Source organism: Phlebotomus papatasi, chromosome 3, assembly GCF_024763615.1.
Source record: "Phlebotomus papatasi isolate M1 chromosome 3, Ppap_2.1, whole genome shotgun sequence".
In the NCBI taxonomy this organism is placed as follows: domain Eukaryota; kingdom Metazoa; phylum Arthropoda; class Insecta; order Diptera; family Psychodidae; genus Phlebotomus; species Phlebotomus papatasi.
The window spans coordinates 50,363,242-50,386,826 of NC_077224.1; the positions used below are offsets into that span (position 1 = coordinate 50,363,242).

Here is a 23,585-nt window from a genome sequence, read left to right on the forward strand (position 1 = left end):
CCGAAACGCCATCGAGTTCTTTGAGCATTGCAAAGCCACTTCACTGAGTCGGTGGCTCCCAGAACGATCAGACGTGCCTCGCATAGGAACCTCTCCAGACCTCTCCACAAATCATCTCTTGTGCGCCTAACGCGAGTGCGTCAACACTATTGAGAAATTAAAAGATAGGCGAAATATTTGAATTTCTCGAAAGACAAGAGCATCGTTTGTTCTTCCAAGTGATCTACTTCCGAGCCCAATTAAGACATTGTGGCTGCTTCTGTCGTCTCCGGTGGCAGAGGGAAAAGTGTTGTGTCAGATGTCTCGATAAGAATGGAAATTTTGTTAATTACCCAAGCGATTGTCTAAAGTAGAAGAAGATAAGAGAAGTCTTCTGCTGGAGTTGAGAAAAGTGGCAGAGAGAACAGTTAAGAACTGTGAGTGTTAGTGTCTATTTTCCCTGCAATTTTCCATCCCGCAACACTCCAAAAGGCCCAAGAGACGGGGCAAAAAGTGAAATTCTTGTGCATAACTCTTTTTTGTCATTTTTTTTTGCTGGTGCTAAGAATTAAGATTTCGAGAGCATCAAAAAGCACGGTTCAGCTGCAAAAGAAAATGTGTCAACGATTTATCAGCGACTTAATCAGCTCCATCTCACATACTGCAGTGAGGCAGAATGTTGGGCTTATGATGGTGATATTTTTGACAACGGTAAGTCACGGATTAACCAGAGATTTATGCTCAACTATGCATCTGAAGAAGTCTTGAAATTGACCTGCAATTTGTCTTTTTTTATCGGAGACACAAGAAATGGAAAATAGATTTCTAGAGCGAAAATTTTGGTTTATGCTGCAAAATTTTAATATTAAAGACGATTTATTATGGAAATTTAAATATAAAAGAATGAAAAGCAGACCAGACCAATCATGTGAATGGAAGACTAAAATTATTGTCACTAATTTCTATGAATTATAGCCATAAATTTATTTGCAAAATTTAATGAATAGAAATTTTTCAGTCTCAAAAGTTGTTTTTATGTGAAATCTTAATGGAACAGTGAAAAGTCTTAAGCGTTAGCGTTAGAGACTTTCCAAATAAAACACAATTGGAACTGTTTTACTCAAAAAATATCTTCAAAATTAGGTTTGAAATAGTATTCTTGTAAAATTGTAAATTTTATCACATTTTGCAAGTGTAGTTTATTGTCATTATATTTTTGATTCTTTGTTCTTTTTTTTCTTTTGCCCAATAAAAAAGCAACAAGATTCAAATATTGAGAATCAAAATATTCAATTAGGTATGAACTGTGCTTAAGGGGTTACATTGGTCAAGACGACTGAAAAACACCATATTTTCACTTAATTTTTTTAACGACATAAATATTTTTATTTTTATTTAAGTTCTTAAGCATATAAAAGTTACAACATTTAAACAATATTTTCTGAAATTGTCATTAAAAATCATAAAAAAATCAGCCGTTGGGACCTGATTTTCCGAGACTTTAAAAAACACTCGCTATTCTGAGGATAAGATTTCTCGTAACATATAAACTCGTACTTGAACGGTTAAATTTTTTTTAAACAAAATTTGTATTTTGGAAGAATTTTATACAAAAAATACAATTTTCGGTATAGTTTACATTACGTTTTGTTTTGTAAAATAAGTTGTAATCAAGGTAAAAAAAATTCTAACGTTCAAGTACGAGTTTAACTCATCAGCTAATAGGAAATATTTAGTTTTTTGATGTCTTTGAGATTTCTTGTTCCCGGAAAAGTAGGGGAGACTGGGGCAAAAAGTCACAAAATTCCAAGACAAAAAAGATAACGGCTAAAAAATTTTTTCTATAGATAGCTTTCGCATTTCTTCTGCAATGTCGTAAGTTTCTTAGAATTCGAACAAGGAATTTAGAAAATAAAAAATATAGAAATTTTAGCCCTGTTTTTGAAATATTTTACTTACAGAAGATATCAATTTTTACCTATTTATTTTACAAAATTAATACACAGGTTACATATTTCCTAAATGATTTGGATTTTTTGAATACGAAACCGCTATCCGTTTTAGATTCTAAAGAGATTATTTTTACAGAAATCCTTTTATTAAAAATTACCAGTTGGGGTAAAAAGTAATAAAAGTTATGGGGCAAAAAGTAACAGAAACCAAGCAAATTTCTGTTGTCTCACGGCGAAAAGAAACGTTATTGTGTCATTGTTAAATAATACTCAAAGCCCAATGTATACATACACCCTGGTGGATAAAAATTCTGTCAAGTTTTACTGTATCTAAGATTTATAGATTAAAAATAACACAAAACATTTTCCATTATTTTTTTTATTCTACACTTAAGTGACATTTGGTCGGCAACTCTTCGGCAGATTTCGTCAAATTCATCTCGCCCAATTCTCCATTTTCGCCTGTTCAGAATGGTTCAATAGAATTTTCTTGTTCAAAATAGCCTCTGGAAAATAACTTTAAATGCGGTTTTCTTGTTTAGATATAGAAAACGCTGTTCTACAAAGGTGGAGAACAATAAATTTCTTATGAAAATATGTCATCTAAGTATTTTTTTAAATTTACAGAAACACATAATAAAGAGAATCAAAATGTGATAATTTTACCACATGCCTGATACTATTTGCCTCAGTATTTTTGAGAATAGTCACAAAATTATCTTTTAGAAAACGGCAAGATAAATGTATTTCCTTACAAAATAGAGACTTTTGCAAAGTGGTAGACCGGTAAATTATGGTAGTTTGTACAAAAATAAGACATCCATTTTGTGACTTTTTGCCCCAGTTTCCTTTATGGTATTTTCAAACGCTGTCTCTAAAATTAGATCGGGATGGTTGACTTTTAAAATTTCAAAAAATATAGTTAAAATGATGTTACCTTTATATGCTTAAGAGTTCGAATTAAAAATCTTTTTTAATTATCTTAAAGAAAAGATGTCAAGGAAATATGCTTTTTTTAGTCTACGTGACCCACGAAACCCCTTTAAAAGAAATTACTTTTTGGAAAATTTTGGCTTAAGATTGGATATTAAAAGCAAATAATCCACCAGATTTTGATAAGCCAAAAAAATTTATTATTAGGATTTTAAGACCTTCGGATACTGGGCTAAACCCGTAAGCGCAGCCTATAATACGGGCTTCAGACCTAAGATCTACCTATGTGGCTTAACTGCAATTCTAAATAACCATTTTTGTGAGAATTTTGACTTTGGATTGAATATTTCAAGGAACTGATTCTGATGTAAGGGCATTTGTTTGTATTTCAAAATTTCAAACATTCAAAAACTGGGCTAAGCCTTTAATCTGAAGACCGCTTAAGGATGTTCGGCTGTGACTTTTTCATGTGTAAACTCGTTAGAACTCTTTATTTAAACTTTGGCTTAGTATTTTTTTTATTGTCATATCTGTTTTTCCCACCCCCCATACGGCCATCGCCGTCTTAGCGTCGATTAGTGCTAAACTAAACTAAACTAAACTTTCTAAACTAAAATCAAATTTTTGCTAGAATTTTTAAAATATCAAAAATGGATTTTTTCTCTATATCAAATGCCATCTTTAATGTCAAAAAAAATCGTCTAATACGGGCTTCAGACCTGAGACTTAGCCATATGACTTAACTGCTCTAATTTTTCAACAATCAAGATTTTTTGGGAAATTTTTTTGACTTAGTATTGGATTATTAAAGGCAAATGAGCCTATTACATTCTGAAAGAGCAATAAAATTGTTTGCTATTTAGGATTTTGAGGCCGTCGGGAACTGGGCTAAACCTCCAGTCTGAAGACCGCTTTAGGACCTTAAAAGCCTTGAGGATTAGCCGAGAGATGGCTTAGAGTAATTATATTTGAAATAATGGTTAAACCAAATTTCTATCATTTTCCACTAAGCCGTCTTTCGGCTAAAGTCCTAAGTGTGTCAAGGACCTTACTCTGTCTATATCAATTTTAGCAACATTTTTTATGGACTCTTAAAAATTTATACTTGATTTATCGTTGTAATCTAAAAAATTGAAATTTTAAATGAAAATCGTTGTGAGATTCAACTTTCAGCTAAAAAATTATTTCTTGACACGATAATCGTTTAAAACATTGCTTCTATTTATCGTTTCACTTCTTTTTTACACGATAATTCAATATTTAAACTTAATAATCGAAGTCAATCAATTTTGGCGGTTCATAAAACACTTCTAGGTTTATAATTCTTTTATAGTACATGTAGTAAGGAAAAACCAAAACCCTTATGAGATGTTCATCTGTCCATTTCTAATTATACCACTTTATAATGTTGTGTTTATTTGATATCAATCAATTTTAGGATACTTAGTGTGGTGCAGAATACTTGCAATAATTCTGAGAATTCTTTCTACCATATGTACCAGTGTAAATGCAACTTAATGCCTAAATTTGCAACATGCATCGTAAAAATTTTATTGGGAGTAGCCTAAAGAAGGGAACATAAAAAATACTAAACAAGATTTGAATTCTAAATTGGCAAATCCCGCGGATTACCCTGGCAATAAGGAATAATCTCTGTGTTTAGTGAGTAGAGAGCAAAGTTCGTGAATAAATTTCACGGTAATTATATTTACTAAGACTTCCACAGAGAATGAAAATGAAATCATAAATAATGCACTGAAGAGTGTTTACTGGATCTCTGAGAAAATTATTCCACATATTGCAAGATGGGCATTAGCATCTTAAGTGGTCAACAATTGAGAAATTTTTTCCAGAAATATCATATCCAAATAAGAGCAATAATTGTGTGTATTTGTCCATAGAACGTGCTGCTTTTGCATCAGAAGATAGAGCCAGGTGAAAAAAAATAAGCAGAACATGTGAGAACGGTACGCATACGCGGTTTTCCTTTCTCCATTCCGAAAAAAATACAAAATTTTCCGCATCATTTCCAGTTTTCTGTCTAACACCGGCAAATGCTTGCAACACACATTATTTTACAGTAATTCGCTAAGATATAACACCTTGTATCATGTAATAATTGCCTTAGCAAGTGCTTCTTTGTAATTTTTGTGACGCTGTAATGAATCTTTCGCACACAGAACGAAAGACTTGCGCGCGCGATAGGCGGGGAACCCGGTGCTAATCTCTTGGCAAACTCACCAAAACTGTCTCACGAAATATCAAATTAGCATTTAACCAAAATGTTCCGACAACTTTATAAACTACGTTAGCTTTTTGATTATTTTATTAGTTGAAATCAAAGAGAGAGGAATTCTTTTTATTGCAAAACGCCCCGGCAAAGAGAAGAAAATTCTAAAGACTCTTCTGAGCAAATTTCTCCAATATAAGGTCGACTTGTTGAATAAATTAAACCAGTTTAGAGAGCACAAATATTATCTATCCGGGAACAAGAGCAGTTAAGTAAATATCCATCTGATAAATCATTCTTATAAGAAAAAGAAAGGCAGAAAATCCAGTCTGGAGATGCAATCTGCAATGCTCTCAATTGCTTTTAGAATAAATCTAGTCAAAAAGCACTAGACAATTGGTAAAATTACACTTAAACTATGTTTCGAGAACATTTCTTTTCAAATTGAAAAGATTGTGATTGAATAATGCAATTTGCATAATTCCACAATTACTTCCTAAGCCACTTACAATCTGTGCTGATTGAGACAAAGAGCCGTTTTTGTTGAGCACACTTCGTGGATTATCTCAAAAGTGGGATTTCAGAAAGAATTTCAGTGTGTCAATGTTTCAAGAAATAAGATAGTTAATGATCATTACTGTTGAACTTGACTAGGTGTTAATTTGATATCCTCAAGCAATGGGTTCAGCGTTGAATTAAATTTCTTTCTCTTTGGACATATTGATAAGGAATTCCATGTATTGTTTTTTAATTTTGCTCATAATCACCTACAAGAAGACGGAAATTAAATGAAATTAATCAAGCGCAATTCTTTGAATTTAAACCAGAATTACTATCTCCAAAATGAAAGTTTTTCGATAGTAAATAAATATTAATGTGAATAATTTATACAATTATGTAAAACTAAGAATTTCATTAAGTTTTCCTAGAACACTTTCTTTAATGAAAATTTTTTCTGTATTTGACTCTTGACCAAGAATATTTGAAATATTTTCTTTATGAAAGAAATTTCGTTTAAATAGAGAAAATATTTAAAAAACTGCTTTGCACTCCTTTCGATATTCGTTGGGGCATTCTATTCCTCTCAATTTAAAAGACTTAAAGTTTCTCCAATTTTTTTTTCATCTTTTGATTTTTTTTCTACATTTGGAAAGGTTTTGAAATTTCCAATCCCAGTCACAATGAGTCATAAAAAGGTAAAGTGTCCGTAAATGACCTATATTTATTAAAATTTTTTTCTGATCATAAACTTGTTACTCATCTAGAAGCCAAACGGTAAGAGATACGAACATTCGGTTTTCGGCGAGCACACCCATAAGTCGACCCAATGATCATTATCATGACTTTTATTTTGCCCCACCTCCCACCAACATACCAACAAACGGTCCAAACATATTTATGACCTAAAAATCACTATCTTGAATTTTTGAAGGTCAAAGTTTAACCGGTATAGAAGGCCTAGTTTTCAACCGATTTGGTTAAGTTTGGATTTCTTGGAAAGGTCTTGAAATCAGTAATGAACTAATTAAATATCTTACTTACTTAGGTGGCGCTACGTCCCATTGAGGGACAAGGCCTCTTACACTACTCTTCGCCATTCCCCGCGATTCAAAGCGATAGATTTGCTCCAGTTCGTGGTTCATTCTAGTACGAAATTCCTCGGTCGAAACATCCCAGAGTGCTCCAAATATCCGTCGGAGAATTCGTCTCTCAAAGATCAGTAGCGTACTTCCTTCGGCGCGTGTCAGTGCTACTACCTCCAAACCATAGGTAATGATGGGCTTAACTATGGTGGTGTAAATTTTGATCTTTGAAGACATTGAGACGTTCCTCGCTCGGAAAATTGATGATAGAGCATAGAAGCATCTGCTTCCAGCCGCGAGCCTTTCATTAACATCCACCCTAACGTCATTGTCGTTGTCAATTCCGACCCCAGGTACCTGAAGTTCCTGAGGTTAAATATTCCTATATGATTTTATCTTTTTTCTAGTGTTTACATTTTTTGTGTTTCCAATGCTTGTAACACATGCCAGAACCTTCTAGAATGATCATTTCTTTACCAATTTTCGATTTTGAAATGCTTTTTTGATTTATGTATCAATTTAATCGCTAGTAGACCAGTAAGCATCGAAAGACTATACGAAAAAAAAGTTCACAAAGAGCTCTATCTCGTGAGTTCGAGCATTTCGCAAAACTGGAACATTTTGTTATCTATTTTTGGAGAAAACTGAGTCTTTTGAATTAAGAAGAGCAGAATTCGGTGACTAACACCGGAAGATTTGCAGATGTTCACACAGTTCTATGAGATTACTCAAAGACTCATATAACACCCTGAACAATAGGGGAAAGTACTCTCCTTTCGAACGTTCATGTCTTCGAATAATGCGAATTTTTTTCACATTCTTTACAGACTTACACATAATTATTATATAAATATCAATAAATTGATGAGAAGATAACTAATATTTAATAGAAACGTGTAAGTATCTTAAATTATTCGAAGGCATGAACGTTCGAAGGGAGAGTACTTTCCCCTATAGAATTTTTGCTTTCGATAAAAATATTTGTATAATAATAATAGTTTACTTTTCTGTGTTAATATGGTTCGACTATCAAATAGTTACACAATTTTTTTAGAATTAGTGTGATTTAATGACTTTCAATTAGAAGAAATGCTTATACGGCCTTCAGGCTTAAGGCTTAACCTTTTGGCTTAACTGCTCTAATTTCTTATCAATCAAGAATTTTTTTGGGGAAATTTAACTTAGGATTGAATTGTTAAGGACAAATATAACCTATTAAATTCTGAAAAATCAATAAAATTTGTTGCTATTTTGGATTTTGAGACCTTCAGGAACGAAATTAAACCTCTAGTCTGGAAGACCACTTTAGAGTCACACTGTATTTCTAGAAATTAGTTGTGCGCCTGTAAATTAGGTAAAATTCTTTAAACGAAGTTTTAATTCTTATATAGTGGTAATTCTAATTTTATTTTACCTATATTATTCTTTCTAAAGGTAAAATGAAAGGTCTTGAATTGGATGACAATTCTTAAGAACGAATGAAGTAGGATAGGCGCAGACTCTAATATCATTTAAAAAGCATTTTATTACATTTAAACTTAAACCTAAACTGTGACAGCACAATGCGAAGTTACAAGGATTTCTCCTGTACATGTTTAGAACCGGTAGATAAATATTCTTGTGGAATTTTGTAGCATATTTTAATCACTGTGAAGTGCACTTATCTTATCGAGCATAGATTCATGTACCCCTTAATTTAAATAAACATTGTACACTGGAAATTGCAAGAGATTGGATTTAGTGTTGCCGATTGAGAGTGGCGTTTGAGCGGAAGCCAAGTGGCTGGAAAGGCAAAAAGCTATGGTTTATTCAACTGCGGAAGAATTGAATGGAAACAGTGAAACAATTAAGAAATCAATTGAAGCACTGAGACGAGAGCAAATAAGTCCTGACCTCTGTGCATAAGAAATCCCATCTTCCTCGGTGGATCTTGGCCACACTCTGGATGTTTCCCGTTAAGAATTGATCAATTGGTTCACTTGTTCTTGAGCGATTGTCCGCTGTGTCTCCCTACTTCTTGCTTCACTCGATTGAGCAGAAATTTTTCGTTATTTACCTTTTTGACCATTTGATTGTTTTACATCTGGGCATTTTTGTCTGTTTATAATAAATTTAGTCTCGCATTTGGTGAGCATACAGCGAGCAAAGAATAATCTGATGATCCGTTAAGAAATTCTTATTATTCCCAGGTGACGGAATTGTTGATCAGAAACGTGTGAATATTGAATAGATCTCGCCTTTCATTTCTTTTTCTCTTACCCATCTCCCACTGTTCATCTGCCAACCAACAGCCTTAAGATCGGCTATACTCAGCATCATCTTCAAGAATCCACCTATTTCTTAACAGTGCAATATATCAGTATATCACACCTAAACTGGATTTAAAATTCCATTTAAGGGAATCTCTTACGAATTTTCAAACAATTTTTTTCAGCACAATTTACCAGCATTTCAATTGCCGTTGAAACTATTTTATAAAATCAATGTTCTCAAAATCTTCCTCACTCTATTTAAACTGAATTGATGATTTTCATGTGGACTCAGAAACGGGAATTAACAAAGAAGACGGCTCAACAAATAGGTCGAAAATTAGTTAATTTATTCGCATTACTTCTTAAGACAAATAAACGGCATTTTCATAAATATTTACATAAAGTGATAAATAAATTCAAATAGAACGAAATTCGGTGATTTTATATTGCTCTAATTCTCTCAATTTTATTGTTTATTTCACGCCAAATTTTTCAATTTTTTAAATCTGTGCCAGAGTCACCCAAATTTAACCGTGGAATTAATTGGTTCAAGTTCATGGGCATTTGTAGAAAGATGTTCTCAATGAAATTCAAAATATACTAATTGATATCAAAATCAACCCTTAAAAGCTTATTCGTTCTGTAATAAGTTATATGTTCAATTTTACAGTGAATAGTGTAATAGGGGAGAGCCGGCATACTTGGACATTTTTTTGTGTTTTAATTTTAGGGCATTAATTTCAAAACTCAGAAAATTATCTTGAAATTTTGAATGGCGCTTAGAATACTCACTAGTAGGGGAAAGCGCGCTACCTTTGGACAATTCATGCTTCGGACAATTCAATTTTTTCTTTATGTTCCTTATGGATTTCACTTGTAGCATTTTCCTAAAAATCCGAGGCATTGAACTAGCGATTAAAAAATAATATTATAATGGGTCAAATTCATTTATAACAGACCCTATAGATTTTATTAAGATAACTCAATTAGTGTTTTTATCACATTTATTTAAATAATTAAAAAATAATCCACCGTATCTCAAACATGCAGGAGGCTCTCTCTATGTTTAATTTTACATGGTATTTTTCGTTAATACTGTATACTAAAACGCAATCAACTTAAAGATGTTGAAATTGATATGTCAAACTTCTGCAAATTGTCTTTAATTTTGAAAAGCTGATCTCTGAGAACTTATTTAAATAAAAATTAGACTTTTTAGTTCTTAATTCAAATTAATTATGACATTGAATAATAATTAAATAAAAAATATAAATTTTCATAAAGCTATCAAAATTGAGATTCTTACTCCTTTACCCAATTGCTATAGATTTGGTAAAATCGAAATTGAAATTCGCAAAAAACTGCAAATTTGATATGGCAACCCTAATTGTGTAATTTTTAAGGGAACCACATAGCAAATGAAAGCTGAATAAGGAATCACAACGAAAAATTCCTCGGAATTTTCCAGTATTTTTCCTTGGTAAATTCCGCCGAAATTCTCCATGGTATATTTCCAAGGAAATTCCCAAGGATTTATAGTGGATTTTTTGTGTGGAATATTTCCCAGGAAATTTACATGGATTGAACATGGATTTTTCCACCAAAGAAAATGGAGAACAAATGAAGCTGTCACATGCATCTCATATTTTCATATCCCTATATTAAAAATAAAATAGTAAATATCACGAGAATTTTAATATGTTTTATTAAATCAGCGATAACGAATTTGCACTTTAGACAAGAAAAAGCTATCGTACAAAAAATTATTTTCCTAAAAAAATACGTTCCATGAAATAAAAACACATATATTTTAGGTCCACAGTCTGTTTAATATTATCACTTCACTATTATCTACATAAAACGCAGCGTCGCATAATTTCATAATATTATAGGTAACACAGAAATCACTAAGATCTTTGCATAAAATTTGCGAGCAAAATAATTAATCTATTTTGTAGCGCCACAAACATATTCTAGCGGTAAAACGAAGAAACGAACATCTGGAATTTTCTTAGAAAACAGTATGGAAATGTAGTGGAGTTTTCCGTGGAATTATTCCTTGGATTTTCCCCAGGAAATAAGCAGGGATTTTCCTACAAAAACGGGGGCGTGTTGCGGTAAAATCCATGGGAAAACCTTTGGAATATTTCATGGAAAATTCCAGTGGAATCCGCGGACATTTCACGTGTAATTTTCCATATAAACTTTCAATGAACTTCCACTAGAATGTGACGCTAGATTTCCATGGAATGTTGTTCAAATTTTCCATGGAATGGCCATTTTCCATAACTTCTCCTTGGAAAAATTCTATGGAGGACTTTGCGGAAATTTAGCGTCCAAATTCCATGGAATGAGCGGAATTTGACGCAAAATTTCAAATGAAATTTCCGCGGAAGTTTGTTATGGGGAAATTAAGGTAGTTTGTGAGGAAATTGAAAAGTCAAACTAAATACACCGCCCGTCAAATCATTGCTCTACCTGCCGATTTTACTCGGAGGTTTTTTGAATTGTAACGGTATATTCTAGTACATTCAGAGAAAATCTGTAGATTTTCAGCAGAATTTCTGCCTGAAAATCTGTAGATTTTCGGCAGAAATTCTTCCGAAAATCTGCAGAATCTCGACAGAATTTCTGAATAGAAAATCTGCATAGTCTCCATTTTCTCAACAAAAATATTGTTGATTTATCAAGAAACTGTAGAAGTTTCAAAGAAAATGGTATGCTCTGCTTAACAAGCATTACCGATTAAACATTTTAGATAACTAAAAAGTTGCGAGCAAAAATACAAATTTCTTAAAAATCGCCAATCGAATGATACAAAAGACACGAAATTTAGGTCGACACTGTGTTTAAAGGTATCAGTTCACTATTCTCTACTTATAATACGACGTCGCAGAATTCTTTATTTTATATAAAAACTGTGATATCACCAAGAATAACTCTATTTAATTTTGCAAACTTCAGTGAAAAGTATTCCATCTTTTCTGACACAGCTGTCTGGAAAGTCTGAAATGTAGATAAAAATCCACAGAAAATCGGCAAAATATCTACAGAAATTCGTCAGAGTATGCACCAGGATTCGTCAGAAAATCTGCAAAAATTTCTGACGAATTTTGTCCCAAGCCCAAATAAAATTCGTAGGAATATCTACAGATTTCTCGGCAGATTTTCGGCAGAGATGTAGATATTTTCTGCAGAAAACTTAGATATCTGACGAAATTATTTGACGGGCGGGCCCTCCGATATCCGGCTGATTATAGCCGAAAATGACAGATAAAAACCCATGCGAGAAGGGGCATTTTGTGATTTTCTTCCCGTCAAATCATTATTCTACCTGCCGATTTTACTCTGAGGTTTTTTGAATTTTAACGGTATATTCCAGTGTATTCAGAGAAAATCTGTAGATTTTCTGCTGAATTTCTGCTAGAAAATCTGTAGATTTTCGGAAGAATTTCTGCAGAAAATCTACAGATTTTCGGTAGAATTTCTGCCGAGAAAATCGGCATAGTGTCCATTACTTCACAAAAATATTGTTGATTTATGTAGAAACTGTAGGAGTTATAAAGAAAATGGTATGCTCTGCTTAACAAGCATTACCGATTAAACATTTTAAATAAGTAAAAAGATACGAGCAAAAATACTAATTTTTTAAAAATCGCCCATGGAATGATACAAAAACACGAAATTTAGGTCGATACTCTGCTTAAAGTTTTCACTTCACTTTTCTCTACTTGTAACACGGCGTCGCAGAATTCTTTATTTTATATAAACACCGTGATATCACAAAAAATAACTATTGAATTTTGCAAACTTCAGTGAAAAATTTTTCGATCTCTTCTGACACATCTTGTCTGGAAAGTCTGGAATGTAGAAAAAATCTACAGAAAATCGGCAGAATATCTACAGAAATTCGTCAGAGATTCGTCAGAAAATCTTCCGAAATATTCTGACGAATATCTACAGATATTATCTGCAGATATTCTGTAGAGGTGTAGATTTTCTCTACAGAAATCTTAAAGATATCTGCAGATATTATTTGACGGGTTATGTAATTTGACAGCTGTCACCTAAATATCGAACAGCTCTATGTAGGAAACTTGAAACGTATGGCTGTAACCGTGTAAACAGACGGAATTTCCACGGGAATTCCCACGAGCAAATGGTAAATTTGCTATACAAGCGCCCTCTGCAAAAGTGCACGAAACTGCCCGAATGTCTTGAAATATTTTGAATTTCAAATGGAAATTTTCCGTTGGAGGGTGAAATATTCAATTTTCTAAAATGGAAAAAAGCTATCTCGCTCGAGATAGCTTTTTGCTTCCGGAGAATTCCGAAAATTTAATTTGGAGTGTTTTTAAGCAAATAATATATGAAAAAACATGTAAAATCTCCTGTAGTGATCAAAACATTGATTTTAAAAGCAAATTTGAAATCGAATAATAATACTATAATAATTTTGAAAGGATTAGTGTTTCTGGATTAAATTAAATGTTCATCAATAACATTTCAGAAGAGGTTTAAATGATTGGAAAGGCAGCTTCAAAATTTATCTTTTTCAATAAATCCCATTATTAAAAAATGTAAAGAATATAATAATGTAGATAAGGAAATACAAAGAATAGTAAGAACTATCGAAGTTCACTGATGAAAATTATAGCCAGAAACCATATAAACTGCTTTTTCGGATATAAAATATTACTTCAATATTTTTTATTGTTTACTTTTTTTTGGAAATAAAATTTTAAAATATTTTACAGTCTTCTTGTTTTTTAAAACAATTTGTATTCAATTATTATACAATTAACTAATTTTTGTAAACATCTCTGTTCCGAATGAATTGACTGCTTGGTCACCCAGGGATATTTTATACATTTTCTTCCAACACTTTATAAAATTTTAAATTATCAGCACTACAATTAAACGAAAATTAATCAATAGGTCCTATCAGCAAAGATATCCAAAGCCAGTCGTTGATTTATCCACTTTAATTGGGGGTTTTTGACAAGATATTTACGCTATAACAACGTTTCTAATCATTTCTCGAGATATTTTAAAAGATTTTCCATGAAATGTATTAATAGATAATATTACTAATATCCTTGTAGTATAATAAAGCCACTTTAATAAAATAAAGTACGTAAAATATCTTCTAAATACACATTCCGTTATTTATATTCGGAAAAAACAAAATTTGAAATTCAAATCTTCGGAGCATTTTTGTGTTGCGCTTGAAGTCCACCAGAGGCGCATAGAGCGGATGGTAAAAATTTGACAGTTCAATATGGGAATTTCCATCCGGAATTCCCATCCGGAATGGAAAATCTCATGGGAATTCCCGTGGGAATTCCGTCTGTTTACACGGTAAAAGTCCTTGCAAATCGGTAAAATTTGATGAAATCTAAATTTCTATCCTTTTGTTCCTCAAAATTTTTGCATATGACTATTCTATAAGCACTCTTCCTATTCTCATGCGTGTCACAACAAATTCAATTTGGATTTGAGTGGGAAAAAGAACAATTGCAGCACCATTGAAAAGGAATGGATGTAAATTTTGATTTCATGAATTTTGTCTGAACTGAAAAGTATACCGGAGGGATCAATGATAATACCTGAGACTGCGAGCTTTAAATTTAAATTCATGAAACCGAATTTTTGTACGTACAGCATTAAATCTTACATTTCAACTTTAAAAATAAAATAAAGTTCACATTATTCGAAGGCATGAACGTTCGAAAGAAGAGTACCTACATCCCCTAAATATTTTACTAGTTAATTTTTACTTAATTTCTATTTGTAAATTTTTCTAAACTAATTATCTTGTGATATTCAATAAATTTAAAATGATCAGGGATTGTGAATTTGACTGACGGACAGTAATTTTCGGTCTTAAGTCCATCAATTCGAGGTGATGAAAAAGAGAAAATTGATTCTTTTCGGTGTATATTTTCCCAGTCTGCAGAAGAGTATTACGCGCCCATGATAGTTTATTAAAAGAACTAGAATTCAATGACGATACTTACTGTGCTTGAGGAATCGAATCGCTGCTCCCGCTATTTTACCGAGTCTCTGCACTTGTTAAATTCCTCTGCCACTGAGGAGGTATTTGCCAATGTGCATTCATCTCTTTTGCTAGTAATCTAAACAAAACCAGCAGGGAACTCTCAAGCAAAATGGAATGGTAATAATTTTGCTGCCTTTTTCATCAGCAATTTTTTTTGCAATAACAATGTTGCGTGAGTGATAAGAATGGGTAGATCCATGATTGATTCTCCTCTAGGCAAGCATTCGTCATTTGATGTTCATAGGGAAGATATTGTCACAGGTGGTTAATTCTCTTAGCTGGTGACACACTTAACCATTCGGAGGCGCACTCGCAGACGCTATATTTGCATAAAATGCTCATGTTCTGTCATATGAATGGATGATATGAGAGATTCTTCCACGGAAATAAAATCTGGAAGTTTTATTTGCTGAACAAATGGGCGAAATTTCCATTTATAAGCAAGTTTTGGTACTTAAGAAAAGTAATATGTTCATCAAGACTGAGGCTATGAGTATTGCCAAAAAGTTTGACACGCAAATTTCAGCTAAAGAACTGCTATTTATAACACTTAAGTTGCGTAAAATCACAGAAGAGATGTTTTTTTTGTCTGAAAATACTTTATTAGACCAACAAGTCTTCAGTTCTGAAATACAATGTTAATGGCTCCGGTACACCTTTTAGATCAGGAAAATTTCATTAAGTCAAAATTACAATCCCTTTATTTCTCACACGTTTTCCATTTATCTATCTCATTCTTTCGCACTCCAAATTCGATTGAACTGAATTGAATTTGTTATGATGTCTAAAAGAAGAAGTAGAGGAGTACAAAAGAATAAGTCAGACATATACAAAACGTGTGAGAAAGAAAGGGATTCGAATTTTGACTTCATGAAATTTTCCTGATCTGAAAAGTGTGCCAGAGCTATAACGACTAATTTAGGGTGGGAATTTTGTAGTCAATAGTTCCGGTACACCTTTTACATCAGGAAAGTTTCATAAAATCAAAATTCACATCCCTTTCTTCCTTGAAAAATTTATCATATATTTATCCTACTCTTTTGAACTCTTCTTGTTCTTTTAAACATCACACCAAATAAATTTAGTTCAATCGAATTTTGTGTAAGCCACAGGATTTTCGATTCCATGAAATTTTGTCTATTTAAAAGGCGTGCTTCAGGCATAAAGAACTATAATCTGTTCACAACTCTTCAAATCTATTCACATTTTGTTATCCCACCTAGGCCCTTGGATATTTAAGTATCCACTACATCAAGCCCAGACGGAACTTAATGCCCCTACTTCTTCGATCTAACCAAAACTCTTACTCCTTTTCCATGAAAAATCTCTTGCAATACTTTTTACTGCTCGAACTCCACGGAGAGAGTGCTATATAATAATCCCTCGATTTTTTCACCCCCAAAGTTTCCACCTTCTACCCCCTGCAGACCACTTTTGTCAACAATTTTCACATTTCAGACGATTTCTGAGAAATGTCGTCACACTGTTTGTCCGTCTGTCCGGCTGTCGCCAGCTGTAGAGGAACAACGGTAAGCTATAGCGACTCGGGATCTTCCGATGACCCCTCTATAAGTCGATCCAAGGATCGTTAACATGTTTCTCATTTTTCTTTACCCCTGCCCTTTCCCTCCAAAACCATGTTTTTTGGGATTTCTCGAAAAGGTGTCGTGTGATTTTTTTAATTTTTGGACACAGTAGACTCTCGCACAATCGACTCTTTTTTCAATCGGGCGCAAAATTTTGTTGATAATTTTCTCGTTCGATTTTATAGCAAATTTGTTAAAATTTGCTGTAGTTCCCCTTGTTTTATCGTGATTCTTTATAATTGAGAGTTTTTTGTGGGATTCACAATAACTTTGATAGCCAAATCTCTCGATAATTTGGGTTACATTTTGCCCCATATGTCCGATTCCGAGAGAGTCTACTGCATGTTTGAGAGATTATCCAGGCAGACATTTGACCATGTGCGAAAATACCGTTAAATCATTCCTAATAACGGTTTTTCAAGGTCAAAAGGTTAAAAGACTTAGAGAGGGCATTAATCAAGCTAATGGAATTGTTTATCAAGCAAATGGAATCGTATTTGAGCTTGTTGGAAAGATCTTGGAATTTCCAACAAAAGCGAATCGTTTGCAATAACTAATTTTTTTACAATCTTCAATTAAATTACTCCTGAGCTATATTTTGGAAAATGTTCTGAGTGATTTATAAATCGGTTCAAATCGATTGAGAACCGGTAATGAACAGATAAATAATTTTTGTCCGAAAATCATTTTTATTACTTTTTAAACTACTTTGTGGAGTCTTTTGACCGATTTATGAATCGGTTTGAATCGTTTCAAAACCGGGAATTGGAAATTATGCGAAGGTACTTTTTAGGTATACCATCTAAGTCACAAATTCAAGCATTTTGCAAAGCCTGGGACGCTTTGCTACTCCTTATTTAGAGAGAGGAAAATCGGCTAACACATTAAGCACATGACAACGCACTTAATATGAGTTATCCTTAGGCAGCCAAAATCCTGAAAGCAAAAATCCGGAAAGCTAAAATCCCGAATCTTCAAAATCCTGAAAGGGATGAAGTTATATGGAGGATATGTAAAATAATTTCCCAAGACACAGAAAATTTCCTTTTGCCTCCAGTTAGCGTGAGTTCGGGATTTTGGCTTTCCGGATTTTTACCGGGACCCAAGTTAATAGTTTAAGAAAATGTGGAGTATTTAACTATTAAAAATTAGATGTAGATCGAACAACGTCACTACTTTGTGATGAATTGCGAAAATAAAATGACATCACTCTGCCTTAACACTATGCACTTGATTAAGGTTTTTATAAGAGTCCTTAATTAAGTAATTTGTATTAAGTACATGAAAAGTATTTTCCTTATGTACTTAAATTAAAGAAGTTTTACTGATCAGCTTCTAAGTAGTTATACCTTAATGGTTATAACACTTTTTTGGGGTTTCTCGAAATTGTTTTATAAAAAAAAGAAAGAATGATTTTTACACTTGTCTTTTTGATATTACCAAAACTTTATTCTAAGCTGAGTTAGATTGATTTGTTACTATAAATGACTGAAAAACTTTGCGAAGGAAAGCACACAGTTGGTAACATTTTGAGGTTATGTCATATTGATCCATCTCTTTCTATCCAATAGCATTCTATTTCCACTTTTTTCTTCCACATGTCACTACTTTCCCTAAAGATGCCTTAATTAAGGACTTATTAAGTTATTGTCAAAGACTTTCTTTATGCACTTGTACAAAGCTCAAAGAGCATGGACAATCTCTGCAGTTATAGAATTGCTCTAGTAAAACTTTGCATTGTGTTAGTCGGAAATTCACAACTTATAAATTACGACCGTTTTAATTTTAATGGCACCGACTTCCTTATATTTAATTTTGTATACAATTGATAACAAAATAATGTTGTATTCTTAATATTTTTACGTCTTATTGTGCAGATGTGTCTGAACTTGTAACTTTTTTTTGTACTTTAACTCAATATGCAGAGTTAAATAAGTAACACTGTGAGTGAATGGTGTTGTTTGCATTTTGTTAACCCATTAAACTGCATCTGAGGAAGAGCCATCAAGTTCATGGCATTGAAGAAGGTACCGATGGGAATTGGGAGAATTTTTCATTGTGAATAAATTGAGACTTTTCTCGACGTTCGCTGCACGCAGAAACATTCTGCGATGGATAAATGGGTCAGAACAGTGGGAAATGTCTCAAGACAATAAGGGCGAATAAGAAGGGAAAAGAATCTGTGAATAAATGCAAAATAAGAAGAGAAAATTGCGCAATAGAATGGATGTTGTTTTCCCAAGACGGCTCTAAAGCTCAGCAGGAGAAACTTGGCAAATTTCTGGGTTTATTGCTGGAATATCGAGTTGGACATCCTATGATGTCTCAATTAGTCTCAATGTTGATCAAAACACTGACTGCAAAGGCGGACGATAAAAAATCTCCATCTCACTTCTTACCTCGTCACCCAAATTACCAATTCTGCACGCTCTTGGTGATGCTACATTTGGCAAAAAGTCTCTGGGTGGACTTTGAAGATGTCTTTGATGCGTCTTCTGACCCAATGATCCGTTACAAGGTGACTTCTTGGCAGATCTTTGCAATCAGCACGAAACGTTAGTTTGCTTCTGGACTTGCAACATTTATCGTGGTGGTGGAGTGAGTCAATCGGTTCACTCTGATGAAGAATGTTGCAATAATCATTTGGAAAGTAAGGTGAAAAAATACCTTCAAGAATATATAGGAGGAAAAATCAGGTGACCAGTTTCATTCTCTTGGATCTTTTTTTTTACCAACACTGAGACACAAACTGATAACTGTACGATGGATGGGGGCTCCGTTACCCAAGTGCCCACAAATTGATTCCATTTCACGTGCTCATGTCCACCTGCATTTTCTGCACGGCCAGGGTCAAGTGAGAGAGGAGAACTTTCACCAAACAATAGATTTGATCCCATTTTTCTTTTACTATTCAGAACATTCTCCATTGCGCTAAAATGAAATTCCTCTATCGATCTTACTTGGCGGTTTTATTGCAAGAGGTTGTAAATTTTCTCAATCTAAAGCGATGAAATATTTACAACAGAATGTTAGAAATATATTTATGAACAAACACGTCGTAAATCACTAGTAAAACACTAGAACTAGATGTTTAGTAAATAAGATCTGATAAAGAAATTATGCATCAGATAGGAATTTACATGATATATAATATATCAAAATACATTATACATAATTTTATGATTTAAATTAATAATAATACTCCTTATCTCCCCAAGATATTATATTCTTGCAAAATTTTATCATTCCGTCATGTATCATGTCTGCCGTTTGCCTCTTACTGGTCTAGTGACTAAACGGTAAGAGATATCGACTTTTGGTTTTCGGTTACATAAGCGGACTTTGTCTTTCCTAAAAAAATGAAATGAAGAAAGGAATATATAAAAAACACCACTTTAAAATCCTAGGGTGACGTGATAACTTATCATTCCACCCCTGTAGCGGAATTCTGTAACAGTATGACAATGTCATATGACAAATTTAAGAATTTTTATGATGTAAATTCATAAAAATAATTGAAAATCAAATTTATATCATTTACTAAGACCTTCATATAGCTTCTTACAATGGTTATTCGATGCTTATTGGTCTTTAATGTTGTCCTATTCTCAAATTTATCTCGAAATGTCATATGACATTGTCATATCGTTACAGAAATCCCCTAATGTTTTGTTTTTTAAGCACAAACTGTAGTAAGATATTCCATTTTTGTCAGATCAATTTTGTCCAATGTGTTCGTTTAGGTGCCAGGCGACTGAAATTCCATTCGCATTTAAAACTCAATTTCAGTTTGTTCACACATATCAAAAAAAAAATGCACAGTAATAACCAAGGGGGTGACATTATCCCTGAAAAATGCGACCGATTTTAGTGTAAATTTTTCCCTGTTTCCGTACACATTTCACGAGATATCTCCAAAATTGCGTAGGTTGCCAATTTGGGGTTTTCGGTTGCCTATTCTATATTAAATTGGCTTTTATTTTGTATTACTATTATTTGCTAATTCATTCTACACTGACAGAAAACAGCTAATAAACCCAAAAGTTTTTTCGGCGTGCTAGAAACATATGGGAAACATAGGAAATGTTATGCCCCTGATAATAACAACATATCTTAAAAAAAACATTTACCTCACTAAGAATTACTTTAGATTTTAGATAAGGCAAAGGTTCGAATACCCTTTTGCGAACTTTGGCAAAGCGTCCCAGACTTTGCGAAGTGCTCGAACTCGTGGCTTAGATGCTATCTCTCAAAAGTACTTTGGCATTTACCGGTTTTCAATTGATTTAAACCGATTTGTAAATCACTCGAAAGATCCCACAAAATAATTTTGAGAGTAATAAAATTGATTTTCGGACAAAAATTACTTATCGATTCATAACCGGTTCTTCAGCGTTTCACAACCAATTTGAACAGATTTGTAAATCACCCAAAACATTGTCCAAAATAACTTAATACTAATATCGGAGGCAGCCAAAGTCCCGAATGTCCAAAATCCTGAATGGGATGAAATTATAAGGTGGATAGTATGTAGAATAATTTCTCAAGACACAGAAAATTTCCCTTTACCTCCGGCATGCGTGGGTACAATCGTGGAAGTAGCTATGACACTTAAGAATTCGGGATTTTGGCTTTCGGGATTTTGACCAGGACTCCACTAATATAAGTAAATTTCGAATAAAGTTATCGGTTATGAACCAATTCATTATCGGTTCAAAACCGATTGGAACCGGTTCAGTTTTGTAGGAAATTCCAAGACCTTTCCACGAGCCTAAACATTACTCCATTCGCTTGATAATTGCGCTGTTTAAGACCTTTTTAACCTTTGACCTTGAAAACCCGTTATTAGGTATGATTCAACGGTGTTTTAACACATGGTCAATTGCCCGCCTGCGTAATCTCTAAATGGAATGAAATGATAACATAACTGTACCAAATTTCGGCCAACTTGCAATTTCGGCCACTGCTTTTGTTCCTCGAATTTCCATAAATTTTTAGATTTTTCATAGAGATTAAACAATGTAAAAAACATATAATTGCGTTTCGATGAACGAAATTATGTGAAAAAAAACTTTAAAAGAATTCAGGAAGGGCAAGGAATTTTGAGAATCAAAGTGGCCGAAATATTACCCAAAGCTACGTCTATATTTTTATTCATTTTAAAATACATAATGAAGATTTTTAGAGAAAACAAAGGCGATAAACTATCTACAAGGTTCCAAGCAATACTTCTTAAAAAACATCAAAAATTCAATTTGTATTAAAATATTACATTTTAAACTTAAGACCTATGCCGGAAATTGGTACAGTTGCCATAGGTAACTTTTAACAAGGGTTTTCGGTTGAAAAACACTAGTGTGAAAAAAAATTGCAAACCTTTTTTTTTAAAATATTTTTACATACTGATTTTTCATAATGTACATTGAATATGGTTTACGATTCTTTTCGCAGAATATATACAAATATTTCGTGGAATTTTTCAATATTTAATCGAGAAATTCACTAATTCTCACATTCTCTTTTTTTATTGTTCTTTCTTGCAGACACTTCCGTTCATCTGTGCTCAAGACTACGACGGTAAGTGTTTTACATTTTTTACTACCTTTTTGCATCCATTCAGTAAATTATGCAATAACAAAATGCACAATAGTTCTCTGAATTATGATTTTTATGCAAATATGTCGGTGAGCACAAAATTGACCAGTAAATTGAGGCACAAAGGCAAGGCAATAAAAAGCAGACCATAAGAACATAATTGAGATATTATCTCAGCGAACAGATCAATTAGAAGATTAGTGAGAAAAAAAATAATGGGAAGAAGCAAGAGATAGTCGATAGGAAAGCAATCATAAAACACTTGACTGATTCTGGTTTGGTCATCGAAAGGTATTTCTGCCTCACCTTCCCTTCAATTACATTTCCATTGTTGTACGTGATGGCTATTTTTTTCTCTATCCAGTCCGGAGAGATGTTTCAAAATGAAATCAGATCATGTCAGATGATTGCACATCCCAACAACACCACAATTGCCCTCCTCTTGCTTCTTTCGTGGTTGTTTGGCAAGAATTGGAAAACATTATGCGCCGACAACACCCAACACAAGATAAGACATTCTATTCCAAATAGATTGCAGAGAGACCTTTCTACCACTTCCAAGGCTTTTCAACTGCCGTATAGTGATGAGCAATCATACAATTCGTCAGCGGATCAATAGGATTCACGATCATCTGGTTCAATTTTAATTGGTTGTTTATTTGAGACAGTTCTCAAGCACATGCTACAAGAGACCGCTATGTTTTTTTTTTCTTTTTGGGTAGATTAAACTCATAGACCATGACATTGGTAAAACTTATTCGTCATATGCATATTTATGATTCATCTCGTAATATTGAGGTCAGTTTATATAATTTTTTAAGCTGTTGCCCTATTGAAAAACCACATGACTCAAATAAATAATTTCTAAAGAACTTTATAAGTAGTGTAAGGTTAGATGATCCATTCAATGCTATGCCCTATTTGATGCCATCCTAAATAAATTTATATATCCTTCCTAGAAAAAAATTGTTTTTTTTTTAATATATTTCCGCGTTTAAAAAATAAAAACCTAACACCACTAAAGCCCCGACTATTTTTTGTAAATTAGAGATTTTCAAAAACATCCTACATCCCTACAATCTTCTATTTTGTGATTATCTACAAATTCTGAGAAAATTGACTTTATATTAGTCAAAAAAATAATATTCTGCATGGTAATCCTTTAAGGGCCAGAGAAAATTATAATGCCCTAGACGCACTTACGACTTAAGCCGAGATAGGGGCTTAACATAATTGTAATCAAAATAATGGCCTCAATTCTGAGATCAAGGACAAGATCAAAATTTCAAGCTGTCAAATATGTCCAAGATCAAGATTTCATATTCTGACGCAGAGTATTTATGGAATCTAAAATGTCTTAGCTAAGAACCAAGATTTCAAGATTTTCCACACTTAACGTAACGTCACTTCTGAC

General features: G+C 33.2%; 1 protein-coding gene across 2 annotated transcripts in view; it reads left to right on the forward strand.

The window, feature by feature from the left end:
• The first annotated feature begins 42 nt into the window (after positions 1-42).
• Positions 43-23,585, forward strand: part of LOC129807197 (uncharacterized) — a 33,346-nt gene continuing 9,803 nt past the window's right edge. Inside the window, exons 1-3 of one of the 2 annotated variants that reach the window (XM_055856295.1) lie at positions 43-416; positions 546-690; positions 22,120-22,153. In XM_055856295.1, coding sequence (XP_055712270.1) covers positions 595-690; positions 22,120-22,153 — 130 coding nt within the window. In that variant the 5' untranslated portion in view covers positions 43-416; positions 546-594. Of the gene's footprint in view, positions 691-22,119; positions 22,154-23,585 lie in introns of both variants that reach the window. The other variant, XM_055856296.1, reaches the window with a different exon arrangement.